Raw genomic sequence first — 27,542 nt, forward strand, 5'->3', positions numbered from 1 at the left:
TCACCCAAAGATGTACCACCATCAGTAATTGATCATCTTAGCTATTCCTTTTTTCTGTATCTAAAGGGATTGATAAACTTTGATGGGAAGGAAAAATCACCTGACAAGGAGATGCACTCAGGGGCTGGCTATTGAGAAGTTAAAAAACTAAGGGTGAATTTAACCAACCCATGTTTAGTAACATAAGAAACTCTCATCTCTGGGCAGATGGGAAGCCACTGATGGCCTTGGAGGCAAACAGGAAGGTAGGAAAGAAGGAAGGAAGGAAGGAAGGGAGGAGAGAAGGGAAGAGGAAGGAGGAGGAAGATTTGAGGAAGTGGTGCTATTCCCCTCCCAGAATTAAGAGACTTTCTGCCACTTCTGGGGTAGCAGTCAGCCTTGGTGGTCCAAGAAGTTGCCCCAGCCTCAGTTAGCAATGCCTCTTGAAACAAGGTCATCTTCTCCTGATACTATCTGGTTAAGGTTGTCCTGGCCTGAGTTTCATTGTCGTCTTTATTTCAACTGTCTGAAGACTGAGAAGGCATGTTCTGCTCTCCTGTCTGAGGTTTTATTAACTTACAACTATATGTATTTTAATTTGTGCACTGCTTTCTTGTTACCTTTGCATTCCTGCTGAGTGCCATATATTGTGATTGAGGTAATAAATAAAAGCGCTTTGTAAATTGTAAAGTATTCTAAAGACCACAAACCCTCGGTTGAAAATGCTAAATAGAGGCAGAGCTGGAACCTCCCATCTTGGCTTTCTCCTGTCAGTATAGGTTGAACAATGACAAGTAGGTCGCAGTTGGCTTTAGTCCTGTGAGGGCATTCGTGAAGCCCAGGGAAGGTCTATTCTCTCCAACTGTTGTCTCTGACTGGAATGCCTGTGACCCAGAGTCACCTGCCTCCCCTTCACCTGGTCACCTCCAACTCATTCTTTAGTTTAATTTAGATGCCACTTCCTCTGGGAAGGCTTTTTGATCCTGGCCTACACACCTACACACTGCTAACCCAGGCTCAGTTAAGTGGCTACTCTGCATTCCCGTAAGACTGCACTGACCTTCTTCTAGCTCTGCTGTACCTCCCTCCTCAAGGATACATCTCCACTAGGACGGACCTGTCCTGGCCATGGTTTACCCCCAACTCCATCCCCACCTTGTGTAATGTCTCACATGTCCTAGGCATGCAGCAATAGTCCCTGAGTAAGTGAACCATGAGTCAAGTGTCAACTTCCCTCCTCTCCACCCCAGCCTCTAAGAACCACTGGGACATGCCAAGTATAGACAAAAGCCTGAATATTTAAGACACCAATCAGGTCCATTTTTATGCAGTGCCTCTTTATCCTTTGTTGCAAGAGGTGTGACAAATATCCCTATAATCACTAGAGGCACTCATCTCGCTGGGCAGTAAGATCCAGCAAGTACATGGCCTTATGATTAAGGAATGGTTTCTACAACCAAGAAATTTGCCCTGTGATGAATTGGATAAAATGATTTTTCTGCTTTTAACACAGGGATTCAAACTTCCATGCTCCAGGTGGTATGAGCAAAAGGTCTGCTCAGAACACAAGGGTAGTTTTCTCTCAGTGGAATTAAATGCCCATGCCTGCCTTGGTCTTGAAAGTCGCTGTTGTGGCCATTAGTGTGCTGCCATGAGGATCTCTTACTGCATTTTTATGCAACCCCATCAGAAAGCTGGATGAGGTGTTAATGGAGGCTGCAGTGCTTCCATAGGAAAATACAACCACTTAAAATGGCCTTCCTGAATCCTCTACCACAGAACCACTCAGGGGCAACTGTTTTCTAAGTGCAATCTTTGTCTTTCTTTGAAGTATTTATATGGTAGAAAATATCCCAAACACATCTGGAAAAAATAGATACTACAGATGTGGGGGATAGTATTTAAACTGTGCAGAGAGCCATCAGCCGGTCAGAATGTAGTGCAATGTCTTCTTCCTACCACCTACCAAGTTCTGGCAAGATATAAGCCAAGGGTTCCATATCAGTCAGTTACAAACCTCCCAACCTTCAAAGAGGTTTATATTTATGTCTCTTTATAGTGTATGTCAACTATACTTCAATAGTAACTTTTTTTAAAGAACTTGTAGTTTAAAATTATTCTAATTGGCCTATTCATGAAAAGTGGCATAAGCCACATTGTTTAAAATTTATTTTAAACTTAAATATTACACTAATTTGTTTTCTTTTCCACAAGTGTTCTGAATTAATGAGATTTTGATCAGCTGACTGGATTGAAGAATTCTGTAGCCTGATAGAATTCTTAAAAAAGGGGTTAATTAAGAACAAATGCTCTGGAGGTTTATTTGGACCAGGCAGAGTCCATAATGGAGGATTTAGTGTGATTGTTTCCACCTGTACTTCAGCCTGTTGGTAAACATGGGGCAGCCACAAGAGTCTGCAGGACAATGTGCGGAAGCAAGCCTGGTTTCGGGAAGCAAGCAAGGCACATAGAGTACAAAATTTCAGGACATGTTCATGAAATTTTGTGCTTTACCCTCCTTGCCCTTGTCCTGCCCATTGGGGACCTTGTAGAAAGCCCTTGCTGGGATTTCCCACAGGCAGCTATCTTAGTCCATCCCCAGGGTAACATGGGTTTGCAGGCTACAGGGAAGGGAACACCCATAAAACCAAGTTATGAATATTCACTCAGCAATTGGCATGAACTAGGTGTGGGGCTGAGCCTGGCATCAAGGAGAGAAACAAGGAGTGTCTGGTCCCCTGGGATTTCCCATTGGACCTTCATGTTTCAGTGATGTTCCCCCTATGATGTCACATAGTCTATTAGTAAAGGAGTGTTTAATGGGAATCAGTATGTACAGAGTTTAAAAACACAGACGCTGGAGCCAGACTGTTGGAACCTAAGTCCCAGCTGAAACTTTCTAGCAGTGGGACCCAGGGCAACTTATTTAACCACTTTGGAAAAAAAGAGATATTAATAATATCTATTTGGTTGGTTTTTGGGAGGATTGTATGAGTTAGTATAAACAAAAAGCCTAGAATAGTACCTACATTAAGCACTGATTAGCTCTCATTAACTAAAATATGTGGGATCAGGAATGAGGCATATTCTGAGGGGTCTGAGAATAGATACTCTAGCAGCTGACCAAATCTTTGCATATTAGAAAATTTATGACATTGTTCTCCTGGACTATTGGGCTCCTAATGGCTTATTGGAGGGTTTTAAGAGTAGGGGTTGTCTTAGATGCATATTTGTATCCCAGTGCCTAACCCACTCAGCAGTTTGAAAACTGAATGGTTATTGAATTGAGGAAAGAAAATCTGATGATCATTACTAAGTATGTAGTGAAGTGTAATTGAATAATTTCTGTAAAAGAGATTTTATACAAAAACAATAATATTATATATTCAAATATTTAATGTACTAAAATATGTAATTTTTAAAAATCCACATAAAACCCCATTGTACCTGGGAGGAAATGGAGTACACCTTTGCCTAGAAAGAGGGAGCTGTGTTCCATAAGTGTGTTTTAAAGACAATAAAGAAATGACTGAGATCATATCAACAAGTAATTATTCAGTTCCTACCGTGATTCAACACATGGTTTTTGGGAAAAATCAACCCCTTTAAACTTGAGAGAAAATGAAGTAAGACTGCATTACTATAACTTCTAACCACAGCAGCATGCTATATTATAATTTATAGCACCTTGTTTTAAACATTTTTCATTAATGTCCATTGGAGGTTGGTAGTGGACAAATAAATTAGCCCAAGTTAAAGTTTAGGAAAACCGATGTTCAAGAATAATAATAATTTGACCAAATTTGCATAGTAAAGCTAGAAAGGATCCTGATTAATCCCCAAGTTTCCTAAGAAATGGGAACCCCAATACATTTTTGACAATGATTTTAAAAACTAGTCTTTTATGCTTTATTTTAAATGATCATTTTCCACACTTTTACACGTTAATGTTATAAGGGTTCTTACAAAACAGGCAAGTACATAGTTGGGATGACAAATAATGTCCACAGTGCCTGCCTTTAGAGTCTATGCCACTCTCTCTTTGATATGCCTATACTAATGGGCCATATGTTCCTGATGAACAGTGCTTTATGCAGGTCTCTAAAAACTGATATTGGGATTGGAGGCCACCAAATTCCTAATCCAAGGTGTCAAGAAATGTGCCTCTGTTTTCCTGTTCACCTGCACTTTGCTGCCATATTAGTAGCTGAGCAATACCGTTTTCATGAAGCCATTACCCAGATCCAAACACTTTGATGATTGGCCTTTGCAGCATGGGATTCAGGCTCCTTCACCTTGTATCCGAGTGTAGCACTAACCTGTCCTCCTCAGTTTAGATCACAAATGTCCCCAGCATGGAGGCTTCATGATAGTTGTTGCATCTAACTCTTTTTCTCTCCTCCAAGCATAGGCTCCCACATTCTGCCCAAAGACTTTTGTTCTGTTACAGCCCCCATTTGATATATTTTCTTCCTGTTTTTCCTGTCCAAATCCAGTACATTTTCAGTGGACAGTTCAAACACTTCCACTTGGCTTTCCTTGAGAGGGTCTGTCAGTTATCTCTTTCCTTTGGGAAACTTTGACTCACACTTTGACTGTATCATTCCTTTATCAACTGTCAAACATTATTAATTTCTGTCAAATATTGTTACCGTCATTCTCATATATGTCAGGCAAGCAATAATGATCTTTTGAATTAATTTATTGGTTCATAGCCAGGTGCTCAAGATTTTCACAAAATGCCCAAACCCCAAATATAGATTGTTCTTGAAAGTCAGAAAAGAGAAAAAAGAAAATAAATTATTCTCATTAGGCTCATTGTGTGTCATCCACTATTTCAATCTATTGGATTTCTTGGAAAGTCCTGGATCCATAATAAATAGTCTTTCTTGATCCAGAATTATATTTAAATTTTTTATTAAAGTATAGTTGACACACATTGTCACATTAGTTTCAGATGTACAACATAATGACTTGACAACTTGCTATACATTATGCTATGCTCACCACAAGTGTAGCTGCCATCTGTCATCATACAACACTATTATAATACTATTGACTATATTCCCTATGCTGTATCTTTCATTGCTGTGACTTATTTACTCCATAACTGGAAGTTTGTACCTCTCACTCTCCTTCAGCCATTTTGTGCATCCCCTACCCCCTTCTCCTCTGGCAACCATTAGTTTGTTCTCTGTACTTAATGTGTCTGTTTCTGCATTGTTTGTTCATTTGTTTTATTTTTAGATTCCACATATAAGTGAATCATATGGTATTTGTTTTTCCCTATCTGACTTACCTCACTTAGAATTATATCCTCTAGGTCCAACCAAGTTGTTGCAAATGACAAGATCTCATACTTTTTAATGAATGAGTTTATAAAATGAGTACTCAGATTATTCGTTGGCACCTACAATCTATAGGATGAAGCCAGACCTGAAAACATGCATGAGTAAGGCTTTCTAAGAAAAAGGAGGCCAAATTAAAAGGGATACAGAGGGACAAAGAGAAACAATGCAAGGAAGGGGGATTTTCTCCCTCCTGCAACTTGTTACCTAGATTTGAGATTACATGGCATTTTCTTTCTGCTCTAACCATTAAAATAAAAAATATATTTACTATACTCAATGTATTTCTATTTAATGTGTCATCTACTTCTGTAAGACCCAAAAGGGATCTATGGTAGAATTTCAGGAAATACTGAAAATGTATTTTTTAAAATAAGTAGAAACTTATGTTAGTCTTTGAATTTTTTTTTATTGAAATCTGAGAAGATATTGGCCTTCTAAATAAGCCTTTGGGAATAATGTTAGAAATTTTTACTGAACTTAACTTTTAACCTGCCCTACATTGATAATCCTTAATCATTTAAAAGTTGGGGTCTAGGAAAATTCTCTCAAAAATATTTAACAAAGCTAATGTTATATCATCATAATCTAATTACTGAAATTAAACCAGTGTCTCAAGCAGGAATTTCAATAAAGAAAAGATTTTCATTTTTTAAATCCAATTTCTGTTTAAACAAAATAAATATACATGTGTTACTGAAGTATTTGGGATGTGCCAAAAATATCTGGCTGAATGTCCTTAAAGAAAATAGATCCCAATTCATTAAAAAAAACATGTGAGAATTTTAAGTAAATTGTCAAACTCCGGTTTTAAAGACTTCTAAGAGACTCCAATTAAGCAAGACATTCCTAGGAATGGTTAGAATTTTTCTCATGCTTTATTTTTTTTTATATAGAAGCATAGATTATTTCTTTTTTACTTTAGTGATAACTTTTAAAACCTTTCTGTATGAACACATATAGAAAATTACTTAAAATATAAATGTAGAGCTAAGAGAATTATCAGAAAGTGAATAATCTTATAACTGCAATTAGGTCAAAAAGTAGAACCACAAAATCCTCACAATGACTTCTCATTTCCTCACCTCCCTCCTTCTCAAAGGAAACCACTATCTTGTCACAGTATAATTTTGTGCTTTTGAACCTTATTTAATGGGATAATAGAGTTTTAATTAATTTGTGACTGTCTTCTTTAACTGAACATTATGCTTATGAAATCCGTCCACATCACTGTCGTTCATTTATTTTCATTGCTATCCTACTGTGCAAGTATACCACATTTTGTTTATCCACTCGACTACAGATGTAGATTTATGACTAATGCTACTATGAACGTTCTTGTGCTTGTTTGTGAATATATGCACAAGCAAATGTTGAGTGTATACCTGGAAGTGTAATTGTGAATGTTCAAGCTTAATGATTATGCCAAGTTGTTTTCCAAAGTGGTTTTACCAATTCTCATTCATACCGGTAATGCACTAGGGTTTCTTTTGCCCCATAACCTTGCTAGCATTTCACATGGAAGTCACTCCTGGGTGTTAGGTGGTATTTTTTGGTTTTAACTTCCATTTTCTGAGTAATAGTGAGATTGAGCACCTTTCCTTATTGGTTATTTGGAGATCCTCTTTTGTGAATTACTTGTACAACTCTCTTTTGTTAATTATTTGTCATTAATTTATTTGAATTATTTATACATTTTAGGTGCAAGCTTGTTATACATTACAGCATGTTACAAAAATGTACTTTTTTACATTGAGACCCACAGTCCACCTGACTTTTGTGAGTGGTGTGAACTATGGGTCAGGTTTTATTATTTTCTGTAGCACCATTGCTTTGCAGCAACACATTTGTCATAAATTATTTTGTATGTGCGTAGATCTGCTTTTGGACTTTATATTCTTGTACCATGTGTTTATTTATCCATCTTTGTACCCCTTATCTCACAGTGTTAACTACTGTAGCTTTAAGTAGAGCAGACACTTCATTTATTATTTACTCTTTATTTACTATTGACTTGATTATTTGGGGTGCTTTACTTCCTTATAACTTTTATAATCAGATCATTAATTTTCACCTAGAAAATGGTTTGTCTCTTTATTAGGAATGCCTTAGTTAATTTGGGGAAAAGGCACATTATTGTAATTTTTCCAATCTGATATATTTTATCTCCATTTATATAGGTCTTTTTTATTTTGTAGTAATAACATTTTATGGTTTTCTGTATAAAAATCTTGCACATCTTTGTTAAACTTTTCTAAATGTTTGATATTTTCTGATGTGATTATAGATGGTAAAATTTTTTAACATTATTTCTTGTTTGTTGCTAATAAATAAGAACACAATGATTTATTATTGAACAACCTTGCTAAAGTATTTATTACTTCTGATAATTTATATGGAATGGTTTTTTTATCTCTTCCCAAACACTGCCGAGACCTTTGTGCATCTTAAATTGCCATTTCCTCATTCTGACTTATATATGCTATTGTCATTACATATTACAATTTTATACGTATTGACAACCCCGTATGATACTTTTAGTGTTGTTAAATGTTCACTTGGATATAATTATAAATGTCCTCTTTGTTATTCATTCTTTCTTTTATCTCCAAGTCACTATCTGTGAATGTTTCCTTCTGCCCAAAGAAATATTTTTTTTTCCTAAAAAACATTTAAAAAATATTTTCTTTAGCCTGAGTCTCCTGGTCACAAATTCCTTCTAGTTTTTTTTTTTTAACTGTTTATGACCTTATGTCATATATTCTTGTATGATGGTTCTAGAAATTTAGGTTGGCATTTTTTTTCTTTTCCACTTGAAGATATTATTTCATTGTATCTAGCTTCCACTCTTTCTATTGAGAAGACCCTTGTGGATCTAAGATCTGTTTTTTCTTCCCCCTCTAGGAATTTTTTATTTTTTTCTCTTTGTTTTTTTTTTTTTAATTTCATTGATATTTATGATGTACCAAGATATGGTTTTCTCTGTAACTGGAGATTGTAGATCTTCCTGAATCTTTGGCTTGAGGTCTTCTAGTACTTTTGGAGCGTTCTCAACCATCATTGCCTTTGCTCTATTCTCTCCTCCATTTTTATTCTAGGATTCCAATTTTAATTCCAATTTTACAATTCCAACATTGGATCTTCCCACTATATCTTCTATATATCTCACTTTCCCTTTTGAAATTTTCCTTTTATTTTCTCTTCCTGCTTCACTCTGAAATTTTCTTCTGACTTATCTTTCAGTCCAACAATTTTCTCTTTTTATGTGTTTAATCTGCTATTATTATCCATGGGGAAATTGTGGACACAATTCAAAGTGTATGATGATATCTTCTTTCCTCAGAGAGGATCTACTATGCTTAGCTGTGTCAGGCAGCTAGAGGCATTAGCAATCCATGACAGGTAATTCTGAGTTCAGATCCAGTCCTTGTGTATGTGTTAATCCTTCTGGTTTATCTTTACTTCTTAGACAGCTCTTTGGAATACCTACTTGATGTGCTCTGTCCCTAGTGTCTGCTCTTTTAGTCCATGAATCTGTCAAATGTCCTACTTAACCTCTCATCTTTTCCTTCTAGAAAGTACATGTTTCAGCTACCTGAAATGTGGCTCACTTCTCTGTTTCTTTTTTCTCCCAGATCTTGGCCCAGATTTTTACTGGATTGCTATTTCTCCAGTGTCTTTGGGGAGATGTGTTTAAATTTTGTCCATTTTCTTCAAGTTGTTTCCAGTGGAAGTGTTACCTATTCTATAATACTTAAACACCATTAGTTTTTCTTTCTACTCCTCTTTATTTTTTCAGAAAAAAAAGTACCTTGTTTCAATATTTAATTCTTACTTAGTTTGGTCTATTAATACATGAGAGTAAAAAAGAAAAAAATTAGAATACATTTTGCATTCACATTTTCAAAATATAATTCTGTATTTTTCCAGTAACATTATACAGAGGAAACACTTATCCCAAGTGTTGTAAAGCTCAACGGAGATCTAAGTCTTTGGTTGTAACAATAAAAAGCTGTGGAAAAAAAAAAACAAACAAGCAAAGCACTTGAATAGCAGTTGGTAAGGGAGTCAGGTTAAAAGAAATATTGCATTAAATTCATTTCAATAAATATATCTAGCTAATAATCAAAGAGCTCCTTAAATATCACTCTGGATACAGGATCACCAGATTGAGACTTCATCTTTTCTATTGGTCTTGAATGCATTTTCTGCTGACCAGCAAAATTTGGGATGTATTTTTTGTTTTTGCCAAATCTGAAATTTACTCCTAACTTTTTAGTTTTGTGTGAGCTAAAAGACTGAAGTTTTTGCTAGATACATGAAAAACAGATTATTTAATATGCTTCTTTAATTATCCCTTTTTTTTTCTGGAGTACATTTGGACTGATATCCTCTGGCTTTGTTTCAAAATACTTCTGCCAAGATTACAAGAAAGAAAAAGAGAAGGATACCAAAATGAATGATAATGAAACATTTCTGTTAAGATATGTGAATTTTCTATTTTTTAATCAATTTTCAAAATACTATTTTGCTTTTCATTTATGATTATGACAAATTGCAAGTGTTTTTAAAGTCTGCATGTCACACTGTTAATACATTCATTTAATTTTCTCTAAAGTTCATTTGTGAACTCCATGCTTTAGTAAACTAAAGCCCTGTGATCAAATAATTGTCCATTGGGTCTATAAATAACATCTACTATAGGTCTAGAAAAAAGTATTATATGAAATGTTAAAAGCAATTTTCATCTCTATCTTATTTATAATATAATTTAATCTTAAATTTTAGAGACAAATTCCCATTCTTTTTTCCCCCACTGACTTTTGTTAGAAGGATCCTAAGAGACAATTTATCTGTATTTCTCAGCCAATTGCTAATCCTTCAATCCAAAATGGTGGGCCCAGAGCAAGCTTACTGTCAGTGCTAAATGAGAGTTTAGCTCTCACAACTTGTTCTTATGAAATCATTTTCCTTTAAGGACTCCTGACCTATGAAATATGTCTCACTACAGAAGCCAGATTTCTTCAGGAAACATTGCCCCACATCTCCTTTGCAAAAATAATTCTCGACTACCTTTATCTTTTGGAATTATTTTTTAAACCTCTAGCACATTTTTTCAAAAATGCTCAATGGTAAAATCTCTTAGATTATAGAATCCTGAATGCAGAAGGCATCGTAGAGGAAGAAAAGGAAAGAAAGAAGCAACTTGTATTTATCGAATGTGTATTTGGGGCCAGATAGTATGCTTGTTACTTGATATAAATTAAGCTATTTAATTTCCAGTAGGTATTCTTTTTTCTTTATAATAGATTTATCAAAATACAATTTAGATACCATACAGTTCACCCATTTAAATTACACAATTCAGTGGTTTTAGTGTATTTACATAGCTGTATAATAATGACTGTATTCACTTTCAGAATATATTTTTATCAACTCAAAAAGAAACCCTGTACCCATTAGCAGGCACTCCCCATTTCTCCCAACCCAATTCTCCTAATCCTGGGCTTCTTTTACTTAACATGGTGTTTTCAAGGTTCATCCATGTTGCAGCATATATCAATACCTCATTTCTTTTTATTGCTGAATAGCATTCCATTGTATGAATATATCATATTTCATTTAACTATTCATCAGTTGATGAACATTGGGCTGTTTCCACCTTTTGGGTATTAGGAATAAGGTTGCTCTGAACATTCCTGTACAAGTTTTTCTGTAGATATATTTTCATTTCTCATAGGCATGTACTTAGGATTGGAATTGTTGAGTCATTTGGTAACTAACTATATTTAACTCTTTTGAAGAACTTCCATAATGTTTTCCAAAGCGATGGCACCATTTAACATTCCCACAAGAAGTACATGAAGGTTCTAATTTCTCCATATCCTCACCAACACTTGCTATTGTCTTTTCTTAAATTGAAATATAGTTGCCACACAATTTTATATTAGTTTCAGGTGTACAACATAGTGATTCCACAACTCGATACATTATACTGTGATCACCAAATGTGTAGCTACCATCTGTCACCATACAACTGTTTCAGTACCATTGACTATATTCCCTATGCTGAACCTTTCATCCCCATTATTTATTCATTCCATAGTGGGAGCCTGTATCTCCCACTCCTTTCACCCATTTTGCCCATTCACCACACTTTTCCCCTCTAGCAACCACCAGCTTGTTCTCTGTGTTTATGGGCCTGTTTCTGCATTGTTCGTTTATTTGTTTATTCATTTATTTGTTTGTTTTTTTTAGATACCACATATAAGTGAAATCATACAATATTTGTCTTTCTCTGTCTGACTTATTTTTACTTAGCATAATATTATCTAAGTCCATCCATGTTGTCATAAATGGCAAGATCTTATTCTTTTTTATTGCTGAGTAATATTCCTGTGTGTGTGTGTGTGTGTGTGTGTGTGTGTGTGTGTGTGTGTGTAAACCACATCTTCTTTATCCATTCAACTATCAATGGACACTTAGGTCACTTCTTGGTTATTGTAAATAATGTTGCACAGGGGTTCACATATCTTTTTGAATTACTATTTTTGTATTATTAGTATTATTAGTATTGGGTAAATACCGAGTAGTGGAATTACCAAATAGTATAGTATTTCTATATCTATCTTTTTCCATTGTAGTCATCTTAGTGAGTATGAAGTGATATCTCATTGTGGTTTTGATTTGCATTTCCCCTAATAAGTAATAATGTTGGGGATGTTTTTATGTTCTTCTTGGACACTTTCTTCTTTGGAGAAATTTCTATTCAAGTCCTTTGTCCTTTTTTAAATTGGGTTGTGTTTTTTTGTAAACCTTCTTTATATAGTCTAGATACAAGATCCATATCAGATACATCATTTGCAAATATTTTCTTCCTTTCTGCAGGTTGTCTTTTTTTTAAGATTTTTATTTATTTATTTGACAGAGAGAGACACAGCGAGAGAGGGAACACAAGCAGGGGGAGTGGGAGAGGGAGAAACAGGCTTCCCGCGGAACAGGGAGCCCGATGCGGGCTGGATCCCTGGACGCTGGGATCATGACTTGCCGAAAGCAGATGCTTAACGACTGAGCCACCCAGGCGCCCCTGCAGGTTGTCTTTTTATTTGCTTGGTGGTTTCCTTTGCAGGTTAATAGTCTATAACTCTGATGAAGTAAAAAAATTTTTTTTCACTTGTGATATTCTTGTCCTATTTTAACATAAGAAAACTGAGGGTCTAATAGGACAGTCCGCTCCCAAAAGAATAAACCATGAGGCTGAAACTAGATCCTTTAGACACCCCCACTCTTTGCTTCACAGTCATGTGATACAACATTCTGGTTTTATTGTGGAGAATCAGAAGGAGAATCATTGCCTATTGAAACAATCTGAGAACAACTTTTTGAGCTCCGGTCCTGTTTTTCTTTCTTTCCGTGCTATTCCATATGTATCCTTCCCTTCATGGATTTTTTGAACATAAAATAATTAAGGGGACTTGTAAAGGGAGCAAGAAAATTACTAACACTATTTTTAATTTTAGGTTATGTTATAATGTGGAAAAGTAGATTATAAATGAATGAGCCCAGCATGATGAGACAGGCCATACTGACAAAAACCCAAGAGCATCACTGAGAGCTCACAAATCTTCTTAGGCAATGGTGGGAGAGCCCCTCACAGTGGCCACCTTAAAGAGGGAGAAGCACATGTGTATAGGTCAGTTCTGCTGCAGTTGCTAAAATAGTTTATTACTTTATGGACACATTTGAGTGGCTCTCTCCCTCCACAAAGGTGACACAATACTCTGTCCACATTTTTTATGAGTTCTTCAACAATATTAATGCTTTAGAGAGCAATATTAATTTAGGCTAGATTAAATATCCAGAGCCTTGTTTTTGGCATAACTTTTAGTGCATCTGGGGAGAAAAGGTTGAGATCAGCATCTTTGATAGGTAATTTTCCCAAGGAAGCCCTGAACTGGAACAATGCACTTGTGTTCAGGGACTTTTCCTCTGTCTGTTGGCTCAGCACCTACTTGGGAACCTGACCACATCTGCATTGGCACACAGGCTTTAGGGCTTCTGTGCCTTTCTGTTGTAATTTTTAAGCTTCTATTGCTGTTTTGAAGGCTATATCTTTGTGTAGCTCACTCACTACTTCTCAACTTTATTAACCACTAGCTATGTATGATCATATAGGGAGTTTTGCCATAGATACAGCATACATTATGGCATTTGCCCTGCAGTGTAAGGACTTTGTCTAACAGAGCTACAAGAAGACTTTTATGTGCTCTTTAGGATGCATATCAAATGCAAAGGCCTTGGCCTAGAACATTCTCAACATCTCTGAGAATTCTTGTGTTTATTAACATTCTCAGGTCTCTTTCTCATGGCATATCGAAAGGCTTTTCTTCATTTGGCCCAGCTGAGTCTTTCACCTTGAAGACTTTCCTGCTTTCCTGCCTGAAAAAAAAATTTATTCAACCAGGAATAGTATCTCAGTTCAGATGCCATGAAACCTCTCTTGCATCATCAACTCTCATGCTCTAAAATATTTTTGTATCTCCAGCGGGCTCTTACCTCTGTTTACCAAGGTCAGTCTGTATGAGTCTCTCTGACATGGATTAATTGGAGCTAGTTGAGTGTGTAGACCCTCTTCTTTTTCATCTTTGTTGTCTGCTCCATTCACCATTCCCACATCTGGAGTTATGAGACTAGAATGGATAGGGCCTATGGTGAATGCCTAAAACTTGTTTTGATTTGAAGTGGCACTTCAGTTTCGACAAGTAGAATATATTTACTGGACAGATACGTAAGAAAATGGTATGTTTCTTAATTTTCTAAGTTCTGTATTATGAAGTCTGGGTTATTCTAAGTTTTGTGTTATATCTTGGCAAATTTTCGGAGATTCAGGTATTTTTGAAATCAGATTAGTATCCCTTTCCTCAAGGTCTATAATGATCTTCTAAATGTTTGACTATGCATTCATGTCATTGGCCTCCATGTTATAGGGGACAAGAATTCCCAACAGCCTCAATTGTACTTCATTACTTAGGTATCAATATTTGCCTCTGTTGGGAATGGTTTCCCTGAAGAAGGTATACTTTGGGAAATATTAAGAAAGTTGACTTGAAAATGGAAAGTTGAGGAATATGGTAGATTAATTTTTTACTCAAAAAATATTTGCTGCTGTCCCTTGGGAGGGGACCAAACTGTTCTCCAATGACATAAGGATTGACAGTAAGACTTGCTTTAGACAAGGAAATGTGAAGGCAATTGAGTGTAGCACTTCTACCACAATACCCAGCAGTGCTCCAGATACAGCATAAGTGGATATGTAGCACAAGAAAAAAAAATCCTTGTTGTCAGCTACAGAGATCTGGGGGCGGGGGGATGGGGCTTTTGTTATTGCAACATAAACCAACCTTTCCTGATGAATACAGAAACTATTGTAAGTATAGTGGATATAGTGAGACATATCTGAAACAAGAGAAGCAAATGATAAGTGATAAGTAAAGCATGAGATTGTCATGAAATTGCAAACTATGATCCAACATTGAAGTTACTTCAGTAAAGATATTGAAGTTGCTGTGGGATTTCAAACTAAGATTCAATAAAGATATTGAATGTTTTGAGTATTATACTTGCTAGAAAGTCACATAACTAAACCAGATACTCCTATTTTCACGCAAACAGATGTATTTGTTGATAACCTATGATAGTTTAGACATTTACCTAGATATCACAGTATACGAAAAATGCATCACTTCACAAACTCTGCCTTGGGGACTGTAGAGGACTGTAGAATGTACTAAGGAAGATCTTGCCTTGTTAAGTCGTTATAATTTTAATGAAAAAGAAAATGACTCAAGAAGGTAATGACTTCTATTTGGAGGAAAGAAGAAAGGATTCATGGAAGATGTGGCATTTGACCAAGGTTTTGGAGTGTGGATAAGGAAAGACATTTCTTAAGGAGGGAAAAGTATGTGTGAATCAGCAGGCGCAGAAAGTATGGACAATTATTTTGAGGCAGTGAGGACACTCTTTGGGCTAAAAAATGGTCTACTTAATGAAGAGACATAGTAGGAAATAAAACTGAAGTTAATTTTGGGAAAACATTTTGGAGAAACTAAAATTCCCAGATGCATACTTGGACCTTTATAGAAAGCAGTGAGCCATAGAAGATTTTGAGTATGGGTTGACAGTGAGTGTCCATGCTGTACTTCAGGAATGTGTGGATGGATCATAGGGCCAGGGATCTGGAGATGGGAAAGCCGACAATGAGGCTCTGACCTGGCTCAATGGCACATCATACCAATGATCCACATATACATAAAATGTAATATAAAACAATAATAGAATCCATCAAACCTATGTCAAGGAAATTTTATTCCATTGATGGTGTTGGGAGGATTGGTTAGCTGTTTGGGGAATAAAAATCAGTGTACATGTACACTTCATATTGAACACTGAAACAATTACCAACCTTAAAAGTAGGTTTGTGGTTAAACTTCTATTGTGAACTTACCTAAGCCTAAAAACAAGTTTTAAAAATAACAAGGAAAAAAGAATGGATAAATTCTATATACAAAAAATTTAAGTATTTATATATCCCCCACTCAAATCCATTACAAGTTTTAAAACAACTGTGAAAATACTTGCAGACAATACAAACAAGGATTAGTATCACAAGAACTTAAATGAATAGGTGAAAATAATAAGGGGAACAAAAAATGAGAAAAATGAATAAATAGTATAATCAGATCATTTATGAGCTTAAATACAGAGAAAAAAAACAGATATTTAGGAAGTATGCAGTTAAAGAAATTGATTGGAAAGGAAAATTTTTCCCAAAGAAATTAGCAAAAGTTATTTTTAAGAAATATTATGGAACATTGTCATGTTTACAAGGTAAGACAGACAATTCTATAAAGTGCTCATAGTGATGTGTATACTGGCATGATTCTTAGGCAAAGCAATTTGGCAATAAGTATCAAAAGCCTAAACATTGACCCAGCAATTCCTCTTTTAGCATATTCATCCTAAGGAAATAAGTCCAAATACAGAAAAAGGACTCTACTCAAGGATATTCTTAAGAATATTATTTATAGTTTTGTAAAAATGGAAATAACCTAAATTTGTAGCATTCAGGAAAATGTCTGTAAACTAGAGTACATATGTATATATTTGAAGGAAAATTAGGAAGAATTTTAAATTGTATTTACAAATAATTTGAATAAGTATGAAAATGTTTATGCTCTGATGACAGTATGCTATATGCATTTGATCAGAGCTATGTAAAAGAAATTCTACATACACACAAAAACGACTGGAAGAAACTTCACAGATTGTCAGCCTTTAGGTGCTAAGTCTCTCAGGTGTCTTCTTTTCTCCTTTCTATAATTCTGACTGAAAATAGGTTGATACCAAAGTAGAACCCTGGAGATAAAAGTCTTTATCTTCAATATAGAACTAGTAGTCTTATGAGTAAATCAGGTGGCTAAAGAAAAGAATGTAGGGACAAACACAGAAGACATGGAATGAAGTCTGGAAAATGCATATACTTGGTTGCAGGAAGAGAGTAGTAGCTTGTCAGTCTTGGAGTAGAAGGAGGTCAAGAGAAGCAATGTACAGCAATCTCAGGAGGGGAGCACCGTCCGTCAGTGACGATGGGAGGGAAAGAGGCAAGGAAGTTGGTGATTAGAGAAGGTCATTGAGTTTTCACTGGTTGTCCTTCCAGCAGCTTCACTAGAATCTAGATCAGGAGCTGGGAGGTTTGGGAATGATACAGTGGACAGTTGAAGTGGACAGGAGGAAATGGAGCCTACCCTTGCCTTGCTCTAAGAAAAGCAAAATAAGACAGAGAAGGCAAATATAAAACAAAATGTGACATAATTAGTGGGTGATTTTCTTACCCTGTGATAGGGGTCCCAAAGTGTACTAAGTGAGATGCACACATCAGATTAGCACTGGGATTCACTTACAAGAAAGCGAACAAGGTGCTTCTCTGAGGCTCTCCTTAATGACTTGTCTGTGGTCAGAGTAGATCATTGCAGCGTGCACTGCCCCCTGCGTCTGTGCCTCTCCAGCTCTCAGGGTAGCCCGGAGATGTCCTTAGATGAAGATCAGCAATTCACATATCTGTGTACAGTGTTGCTCTAGATGGGCAGAAGGGACAACTGGTAAAAGCCATTTTGCCCCATAAAACCTTGAGCCAAATCTCCCCTATTTACAATGGAGAAGGGAACAGTCCTTAATTAAACAATGAACAAGACTTGGCATTATTTGTATTCTAAATTAGTTTCCCAAAGTTTTCCCAGGGATGGTCCTCAGCTGAGCATTTGGCTTTAGAAGAGTATCCTCAATATTCTCTTATTGACTGAAATGGACTCCCCTCCCAATTCTTCTATAAATACCCTTAGGCAGACAGAAGCAAATTGCAGTGGCCACCTCTCAGTTCATGGGGTTTTCAAATGCATGCTGTTGAACCATGGAGGTCAAAGCAAACTTTTTTGTCTGCCATGTCTTTTCTCCAGTGTAATCTTTGTCTGTTTACCATAGGTGCCTATCCTCGGCTCTCACTGAGCTTTCGGTTGAAGAGAAACATTGGATACTTCATTCTCCAGACTTACATGCCCTCTATACTAATTACGATTCTCTCATGGGTGTCCTTCTGGATCAATTATGATGCATCTGCGGCTAGAGTTGCCCTTGGTATGTGCTATTTTTAAATGATATCTAAAATGTAAAGTAACCGTATCATTAAAGTATTAAGGAAGTTCAGAGGCTATAGTTCAACTACAATTTTTTGACATCATGACACCAGTCTTGCCCATACAGTCACTTTTTATCTTGAAACAATAATTTCATGCATGATTCCCTTGATGTGTTAATTTAATTATAAGGCTCAAATGTGAATTTTCATGCCAATGAAAGGGAAAATATGCTTGCCGAATATTTGCATAATAAAACTATTTTTGACACTAATTTTAAAGCAAGGACTAACATCTCCTGTTCAAAATTGTTCTGTGGCCCAGAAAGAAGACTTGATTAATTGGGTATTCATCTTTTTTAAGTCAGAAAAGTTGTCAAATATTATAGCATGTAATTGGAATTACACAATTTAATGAGCATTTAAATATGTGGTTAGATTCTGAGTGATTCTTAAGAACGCTAGTGATTTGTACTGGCCACTGGTCATTTGGCAACTGGATTATTAGCTAATGTACAGTATATTTTATAGGTTCCAATAATATTTCTAATATTTTTAAATTATTAAAGGAAGGTTTATATTTTCAAAAAAACATTATTCTCTATTCAGCTAATTATTATGAAGCTGCATGAATGAAATAATCATTTAAATACATTTTAGATAAGTATAGAGCTGAAGAGCAATTATCTAGTGCATCCCTTCTCTGGGAGGGTTGAATTCGATTCCTGAAAGCAAAATTATCAATAATACTTTGGAAAATAATTATCAATACATTTGCTGGTAAATTAGCTTAGGGAGAACCATAAGAATTCAGGGTTCCAGTTATCCCTCTTTCTTCCCTTTTTTTTTTTTGTTTTTCATCTTTTTCCAGGACTTCAAGTTGATTGACACTGTTTTCCCTAGGAAAATGTGTGTACATGTATGTATGCGGATGTCTGGTTTAGACTCACAGATAGGTGACTGGCAGAGTTACATTCAAGATTAGATTAACACATAGGAAATCAGGTAACTATTCCTAAAAGTGTTAGCTGAATAAAAAGCTAGTTTGAAAAGAAGAAAGTATCAAAAAACTAAAAGCACTATGTTATGTATTTCTAATGGGTCTAGTAAGAAAAGCATCCCTCAAAAAGATCTCCAGGATTTTTCTATGGCCTGCAGAGGTTACCCTGTTGCAATAGTCCTTTCTGTAAGTTTCCCCTTTCTTTTTTTTTTTACTAGATTACTCTCCGTGAAATAATTTTCTCTTCTTCTCACCTGGAAAAGCCAGAACTAAAATGTCTTTAGAGGGGCAGATCTAAATTTTGCAGACCTGTTAGCTTATACATTTTCAGAGTCTCTCTTTAAGAAAGAGAATTTAAAATAGACAAATATAAAATTTCTAAGACCCCACTCCAAGTCTGAATGAGGACTATGCAAGTAGAGCTCTAAAGCTAAAGCTTCTTGAGTTTCACATTGAATCGGCCTTGGAGAGTTTGTCATTATTGAGATAAGTAGAGAAATATAAGTACCAAAGAACTGTAATTATCTAGGATCAATAGGAGTGAGGTGTACTGAATGTGAATTTCTAAATTTTCTAGATATACACGTTCTATAGCTCCTTCATTGTAAGACACTGTCTTCCACAATATTAAATAATCTATCTGAAGTGAGTTGTAGTGAACCCAACCTCATTACAGTATGTGAAAGTAGATTCCATTTTTTCTAACAGAACAGCATTATGACTATAAATCTAAATCATCCTGTTATGGCTTTGCTAGGACAAAGGAATGGTCTGCCCAGAGTTGCTAAGGCTTCACCATTGGAGGAGTGCCAGGTTCTGACAGATGTCACAACTCTGGGAGGCAGATGTGAGTACAGAGGCAGAAGTGAATGGGCATTTGCCAGTGTCTGGATGAACCTGAGGCCTGGGGTCTGGAAGGCAGCTGTGACCCGAGGGCCACAGGTCTGAGCAGAAAACAGTCCAACAGGTCCAGCTCTCAATGTAGGATACCAGCGTGCTCACTCCCTTTGTCCCACCTTCTGCCTATGTAGAACAGGGTCTCTGAGCCTGGGTCTGCAGGGATCAGGAAATGTCACTAGGTCACCTCCAATAACTAAGGGAAAGTATATTACAGGGTCATGAACACTGAATAACAACACAATAATCATTAACGCTGAAATTTGCTGAATACTCAGGTACCAGTTTCTCTGCAAGGCCACTAATGGGGTTACCTTACCTGTTCTACAGAACATCCATAGCACAATAAGCAGTGTTATTGTTCCCATTTGACAGAGCAGGAAAATTAGGTACAGAGAAGCTACATAACTGGTACAAAGTCATATGACATTTTAAGTGTCAGAAGAAAGATTTTAATCCAGTTAGTCTGACTCCAGGATTCTCTCCCTTAACCACTACAGGTGATTCCTATGGTGTCAGTGGAAAGTACATGCAAGAGTTATCTTGTCTATTACATTGTAAAAAAGGATCAAAAAGAAAAAAATAAGCTAAACAAGAACTATTATTAATTATTACTATTGAGGGATCCCTCAGAATCTTCAAAATGCTAATGTGCTCTGTGCCTCTTTAAGAAGATATGGCTATGGTTTGGGGGCTTTAATTTAAGAAATTCTCCTCCCCCAACCCTTTTCTACCTGTCTTGTCTTGTAACGCACCTTTGAAATGTTTTGAGTGCTGTTATCAGCATCCTGAATGGCTGCACCATGATGAATGCACCTCATTTCTGAAAGAGATCTTAGAGGTACAGGTCGGTGCAGAGGAGTGTTCAGCAAAGATGTCCATGGAACACCCTCTCTGGCATAGGGCTCTGTTGGACCTGCAGTTGTCTGGGATTGTCTCTCTATTGAGAAGGGAAACACTGGTCCTTCACAAAGCTGTGTTGCACTGCTGTTCTGTATGCTTCAGGGTTTTAGGCTTCTACTGATCAGGGGCTGACTCCCAGATCTGTTGAATTGTTAGTGTTACAAACCATCAGGTTGCAAAGTTGGGAGGTGTAATTAGATGATCTTCCTCAAAACCCCGAAGTGAATAATAGTGAATAATAGTACCGGTCCTTTTAAAAGGGAAAATTTAAACTAAAATAATTTAGGCCACATTATTTTGATCACAAAGAAGAGAAATAAAATATCTTTTGATTAAATGATGCAAATTATATTTTTATTTCATAGTCATCTGTATAAATGCAGTTTTTCAAATACGATATTAGCATAATCTAAGTGAGAAATATTTTGAGGCTAACAATTAGTAGAAAGACTGAACAGCTCGATCAGTATACAAAGAACATGGAAAGCACCAGTCATCTCCTGTACTGCAGTTGGATGGGTCCCCTTAAAGGGTGGAAGCTCGAAGCAAGGCTGTGGCTGTGGGTGTCTCTCCGGGAAGCCAGAATCTACTGAATAATTTATTTTTCTGTAATGATAATAATAAATACAATTATTTGTTGTTATTAGTGTTAACAATGCCAGTTACCGTTATTAACATATCACCAGTGGTTTTCAGGCATCACATTTAGACTTCACAGCAGCTGTAGACAATGGTGTGGACCATCAAGGCTCAGGTCATGCTGCTGGGAAGTGGCAGGGCTAGGTTTTTGGCCTCGGCCATGTGGCTGTACCATCCAGGTTTGTGAATCACTACAGTCCACCATCATCCACAATATCTAGATAGGAAGTAAAATGATACAGAGAATTAGTAAATGTACTGGCCTTTTAAACTAAGAGCTAATGTGAGCCCAAAAGGGGACTCATCCCAAAACCATACTCCTCGAGCCTGAGCTGATGGGCCTGAGCCAGGTTGCTGTCCCATTTTACTCAGGGCTGCTTTTCCCAGGCTGAGTGCCTGTGACATATGCTGGCTCTTCCTATCCCTGTGTTCATTCAGCCCATTTCCCAGGACATCCACTGAGGCCTGTGTCACATATGTCCGCTCAAAATAGTCAGCTGGAGAGAACCACAGCATTCATGCTTTCCTAGTACATTTGGAAGGAAAAAAAGTTGCGGCAGCAAAATTACAAAATTTTTGAATAATGGTGAGCACACCTAATTTTGGAGAGTTTGCGTGGTGTTTTCACATTTATTTGTAAACTATAATTATCCCATTGCCATTTTCGATTTTTAAAAGTCCCCAGGTGCACATGAATGTTACTTTAAAGGGGAATCTTAAAATATTCTGACATATTCTATTTCCATATATTCCATAAGCTATCATGGTTTGCAGTTACACACAAAAATAGTTTCTCAGTGCCTCAGTTCCCTCCTCTACTTTTCATAGCAGTTTAGAGGTGGGTGGAAGGAAAGCATGTGCTAGTGACAGAAAGACTGGGCTTTATTCCCTGCCCTCCAGATGGTCCCAAGCACGTAGAGATCTGTGGTCTGGAGGTTCTCTCTGTAGGACACACAGGGTAAGGATGCTTACCTCCAATGATGGGATGGGAACCTGAAGGGCATCAAATTAAGATGCTTAACAAGTACAAACCCTCCATTGGAGAGTTGGGTGGGATCTGGGGGCTCAGAGAAGTGCCTTTGGAGGAATCATTTGTAGAGGTGGTCTGGGCTCTGCCTTGTATCTTGGGAACACTGACCTTTCTGGCCTGCACTGTCCCCTGGCCTCAGTGACATCATATTTTTCAGGTTGCTGTGGCTGAGGGACCATGGTTAAAGCTCTCACTTTCAGAAGTCTCCTTTTTGAGGGAAGGCATGAATAGCAATGAGGAGGAAGTGTTTCTCTCCATTGGGTCCTTGAAGACACAGGGATAATTGCATTCAGTGGCACCAGCTGAATGGATAGAAAAGAGTTCACCCTTTGGAGCTGTCTTTTTTTTTTTTTTTAAGATTTTATTTATTTATTTGACAGAGAGAGAGTACAAGTAGGGGGGGCAGCAGAGGGATAAGGGAGAAGCAGGCTCTCCACTGAGCAGGGTGCCAGACGTGGGGCTCCATCCCAGGATCCTGGGATCAGGACCTGAGCAGAAGGCAGATGCTTAACAGACTGAGCCACCGTGGCGCCCCCCTTTGGAGCTGTCTTAAGAGAGAGCAAGTCAGCTGTAGCATTTACTGTCCCACCAAGAAGTGAGCAATCCATATCCTTCCTGCATGTATGACTTCACTCAGTTCAACAAACTCTAGTCATGTCACCGACATGTCCCCTCCTTTCTGTGGCTTCACATTATCCAATATGGAATCTTTGTATTGAAAACAACAACAAAAAAGTCCATTGCTATGGTATAATTGCAAAATACAGTCCTTACGTGTTTTTGAGACTGGACTTAGCTCTGTTAGGGAAACAGAAATCATTCACATACTACTATCTAGAGAATTCAACATTATGATTTAAAAAAAAAAAAAAGGATCTGGTCAGTTCCCCCAGAATATGGCAAGATTCATTAGCCCTTGACTTCACCACGCATGTTCTGAGAAGCTTGTATAGACTCTTAGTTGAGGAGGGAAAGGACTCTGAAATCATCTGTCCTCAGGAGCTTCCCTGAAGTACTCCTCTTCTTTTTTTTTTTTTTTTTTTTAAGTACTCCTTTCTTTTTAAGCTCAGGACTGGACCAAGTCTGCTATCAGTTTTAAAAATCATTGCCTTGGGGTGCCTGGGTGGCTCAGTCATTAAGCATCTGCCTTCAGCTCAGGTTATGATCCCAGGGTCCTGGGATCGAGCTCCCTGCCCCATGGGAAGCCAGCTTCTCCCTCTCCCACTCCCCCTGCTTGTGTTCCCTCTCTCGCAGTGTCTCTCTCTGTCAAATAAATAAATGAATAAAATCCTTAAAAAAATAAAAAGAAAAATCATTGCCTCATTCCCCTTTTTCATAAAGCATTGTGGTAAGAATTGTTTTCTTTTGACGAGCAGGCTCACTGAGCCCTCACTAATGGCCATAGGTGACCCTCTTCTTTGAGTCTTCATAGATTCATTCTTCTTGGAAGCTTCCATCCAGACACACAGTGTTTTATGTTAATTTCTGGGGTTATTTTCATTTCTTCCAACTTTCCTAAAAAGCACATTCTCCTTTGCTGCCTACACATCTCCATATATTCTCCATTCCATCTCCCTGTGAGCCAGGTGCCATGGGGTGGTGCCCCACCAGAGAGCAGAGATGTCAGCTTCCTGACCTGAGCTGTGACCTGAGGTCCATACATGTTTCATGCTCTGTTGCTTTCTGATCACCTAATAATATTCAATCTACTCTCTCCAACTATTTTGAGCTCTTTGAGAAAATACAATAGTGAAACTGAGGAATGGAGCTGCAAATCCGCAGCCTCTTACCCTTTTGTTTCTTTTGTAGGGATCACGACCGTGCTGACGATGACAACCATCAACACACACCTTCGGGAGACATTGCCCAAAATCCCCTACGTCAAAGCCATTGACATGTACCTCATGGGCTGCTTTGTCTTTGTGTTTCTGGCCCTTCTGGAGTATGCCTTTGTCAACTACATTTTCTTTGGAAGAGGCCCTCAAAGGCAGAAGAAGCTTGCAGAAAAGACAGCCAAGGCAAAGAATGACCGTTCCAAGAGTGAAAGCAACCGGGTAGGCCCTCCACCAGCCTGACCACGCACCCATCATGCCTTTCACAGACCCACCCTGCTCCTACCACTTATCAGTCACTACAGTTACTTGCATGACCTTTAAGTAGTTGTGTGGGCTTTTGATTATAACCTGAAATGTTGCCTCCTGCAAGTCACTGAGTTTTATATAAAACCAAAATTAGTGCAGAAGCGGGAGAAACCACAAGCTTCCAGTTTCCTCTGAAAAGAACAGAACATGTGAATACCATGTGGGATGTTGGCTCTGAACTTGACAAGCAAAAGCATGTTTCCAAAATGTTGCAATATTCCTTTAGTGACAAAATTACAAGTTTTATTGTCCAGCACGCCACTGTTCTTTTACAGTGTGGGCAGACCCGTCTCTCATCCACCCACTATCTGGCATAGTCCCCTAGTCCAAGGTCCTTAGTGCAAGGGAGGAACCGTGCTCTGTTCAAGGGCTCTCATAGATCTGCCCAGGCCCTGTCCCCTGCCGGGTGTGTTCGCAAAAGTCAGAGCCTAGCATAGCCAGATAGCAGTAGCCAAGGATGGTGCATTGCTTTAGGAAGCCTTTGGGCTGTACACTAAGAAAGAGACCACAAATTAGGTCCACCCCCTCCAGCCCAGCTCAGCATCCTTACATCCTTCTGGTTACAAAGTAACTTTGCAATTACATGTCATTTCATTTTTATTTTAATAAAAATATGTCATTGCAATTATAAAGAATACTTTAATGAAAGTACATTATAGTTTCTATGTAATTTTTGTCTTTATCTTTTTACCTCTTGTACCCCGTGAAGTTCTCAAAAATATATTTCTCCCTGTTTACACGCTACACTTGCTCCTACATTTCTTTATTATTTAATTCTTCTTGCTAAACTTACTTATTTCTCAAGCCTGTGGTCTTTCCTTGCTTTTTCCCTTAGTACGTGTTCTTAGTACATGTTATGGGTCTGTTCCTTAGAGAAATGCAACAGCTCCTTAGAGTATTTGCTGTGTCCGTAGACCACTGATGGCCCAGAATAGGTTCACAAACATTCATGAATGAATGCAGGCAGTTAAATGAATGCAAATGGTTCCCATCCCTTCAGCAAAACATAAATAGAGTTGGTCAGAGAAACTCAGGATCTGTGAAAAAAATTAGGCTTCCATAGGCAAAATTATCCTGAACTTCTTACTGGAAAATATACTTAGTACCACACTGTTATGTTTCTAAATACGTCTACATCCTACTATGAATACACAATATGCTTTGGTCATGCTGTTTCCAAGGAAACTGGAATTCATCACATCATTATTGTTTTCATCACACAGATATACAGACACACATACACATACAATGCTGTTTTTCCAAATTCCCTCATAATTTAAACAGATCATAAATTTGTTTCCTTTCTCCTAAATGAGATGGTTTAGAACAGTCAGGTTGTGCTACAGAAATACCTTTTTGAGTGTGAAGCTTAAAATTTAAAGCAAAAACAGAAACACCTCTAACATGCACAAAGAAAAGTAGCAGAATATGAAAAATATTTTACGTCAGATATTATACTATAAATCAGATGCAGAGGAAAATTTTATTTTATTCACAAGGCCATTTTATTGTTTTTCTGAAAATGTTTCTGTGTTTCCCCAGCAGTTTTGTTAAAGCCTTTATATGTTCATATTTTTAAAAATCTATAATTGTAGATCAGCTGTCAAGGTCTAAAGTTGGTATACAAATTCATAGGTACTAGTTTTAAATGCATATTTGATATTCTTAAAGATAAGCATTAAAAATTATTGCTGACCCACATCTAAGACTTTATTTTTTTTAAAGATTTTATTTATTTATTGGAGAGAAAGAATGAGAGAGAGAGAGCACATGAGAGGGGGGAGGATCAGAGGGAGAAGCAGACTCCCTGCCGAGCAAGGAGCCCAATGCGGGACTCCATCCCGGGACTCCAGGATCATGACCTGAGCCGAAGGCAGTCGCTTAACCAACTGAGCCACTCAGGCGCCCCCCACATCTAAGACTTTAGTGATAATTTTCAGATGGAAATGAACCTCCCAAAAAGCTTATATCATGTGATGTGGATGAGTTAAGGGAAAGCAAGAAAAGAATCACAAACTTCATGCAAAACAGAAATGTCACTATGCACCTGGCCAATACCTTCAAGAATTCTTTGTAATTATAATTATTCATTCATTCACTTTTAGTGATATCTTTCAAGATCGTTTGTTAGCATGGCCATCAACAACCTCAGGGAAACCCATCTGTGTTATAGATGGGGCTCAGAGGGCTGCATCTGTCCTTAGACTGAAAGAGGACACTGGGCTGACCACAGGGATTTTCACTGCCATTGTTTTTCTGAGGTCACCTTTCCTGTCCAATAAGGGTATATCAGGGTGGTACCCTCAGGGGCTCTGCAGGCCACCAAGAGGGATCTGTGCCTTCAATGACTATCTTTGGGATGATGGTGTTATTGACCTTACTATAAAACCTTAAGTAGATTTTCCTTATATTCAGTGGTTGCACATTATTTTAACATAGTGGTTGATGCATGAATGCTCAAACTGTTCACGTATTCACTTAGTTTCTCCTCAGACCAGTGGTGCAATGTAAATCATGCCCTTAATTTATTTGTGCATAACCTCTTTGGTTTCCTGAATTGTATCTATACTCAAGAGTTAGTCTTTGATTGTATTTAAATTTCATGAAGTGGCAGAAATTTGTAATTCCTTCCAAGGTATTAGAGCTGCAGACTTGACATCATTCCTCTTACTAAAGAGCAAGATTTCTTTCCTCACATGACAAATACCTTTTTTTTTTAATTTTTCTAATAGAGTATTTTGCTTATATAGAAGCGTGAAGATAATTAGAGAATGAGTATCAATAAAGTGCCAGTCTGGTGAGAGATTCTAGAAAAAAATGAAAACCCCTTTGTGATATATTCTGCATGAGATGTTTTCCACCTTTGAATATTTGGCCTCTTAGGGTTATAGAGCAGGAAGAAAAACTATATTAAAAT

At 37.3% G+C, this 27,542-nt stretch overlaps 1 protein-coding gene across 2 annotated transcripts in view; it reads left to right on the plus strand.

The window, feature by feature from the left end:
- The window catches only part of GABRB3 (gamma-aminobutyric acid type A receptor subunit beta3), a 284,327-nt gene that overhangs the window by 241,889 nt on the left and 14,896 nt on the right, over positions 1–27,542 (plus strand). For both annotated transcript variants that reach the window (XM_027572184.2, XM_027572185.2), the window contains exons 7-8: positions 17,865–18,017; positions 24,294–24,538. In XM_027572184.2, coding sequence (XP_027427985.1) covers positions 17,865–18,017; positions 24,294–24,538 — 398 coding nt within the window. The remainder of the gene's footprint in view (positions 1–17,864; positions 18,018–24,293; positions 24,539–27,542) is intronic.

The sequence above is a fragment of the Zalophus californianus genome, chromosome 6 (assembly GCF_009762305.2).
Source record: "Zalophus californianus isolate mZalCal1 chromosome 6, mZalCal1.pri.v2, whole genome shotgun sequence".
In the NCBI taxonomy this organism is placed as follows: domain Eukaryota; kingdom Metazoa; phylum Chordata; class Mammalia; order Carnivora; family Otariidae; genus Zalophus; species Zalophus californianus.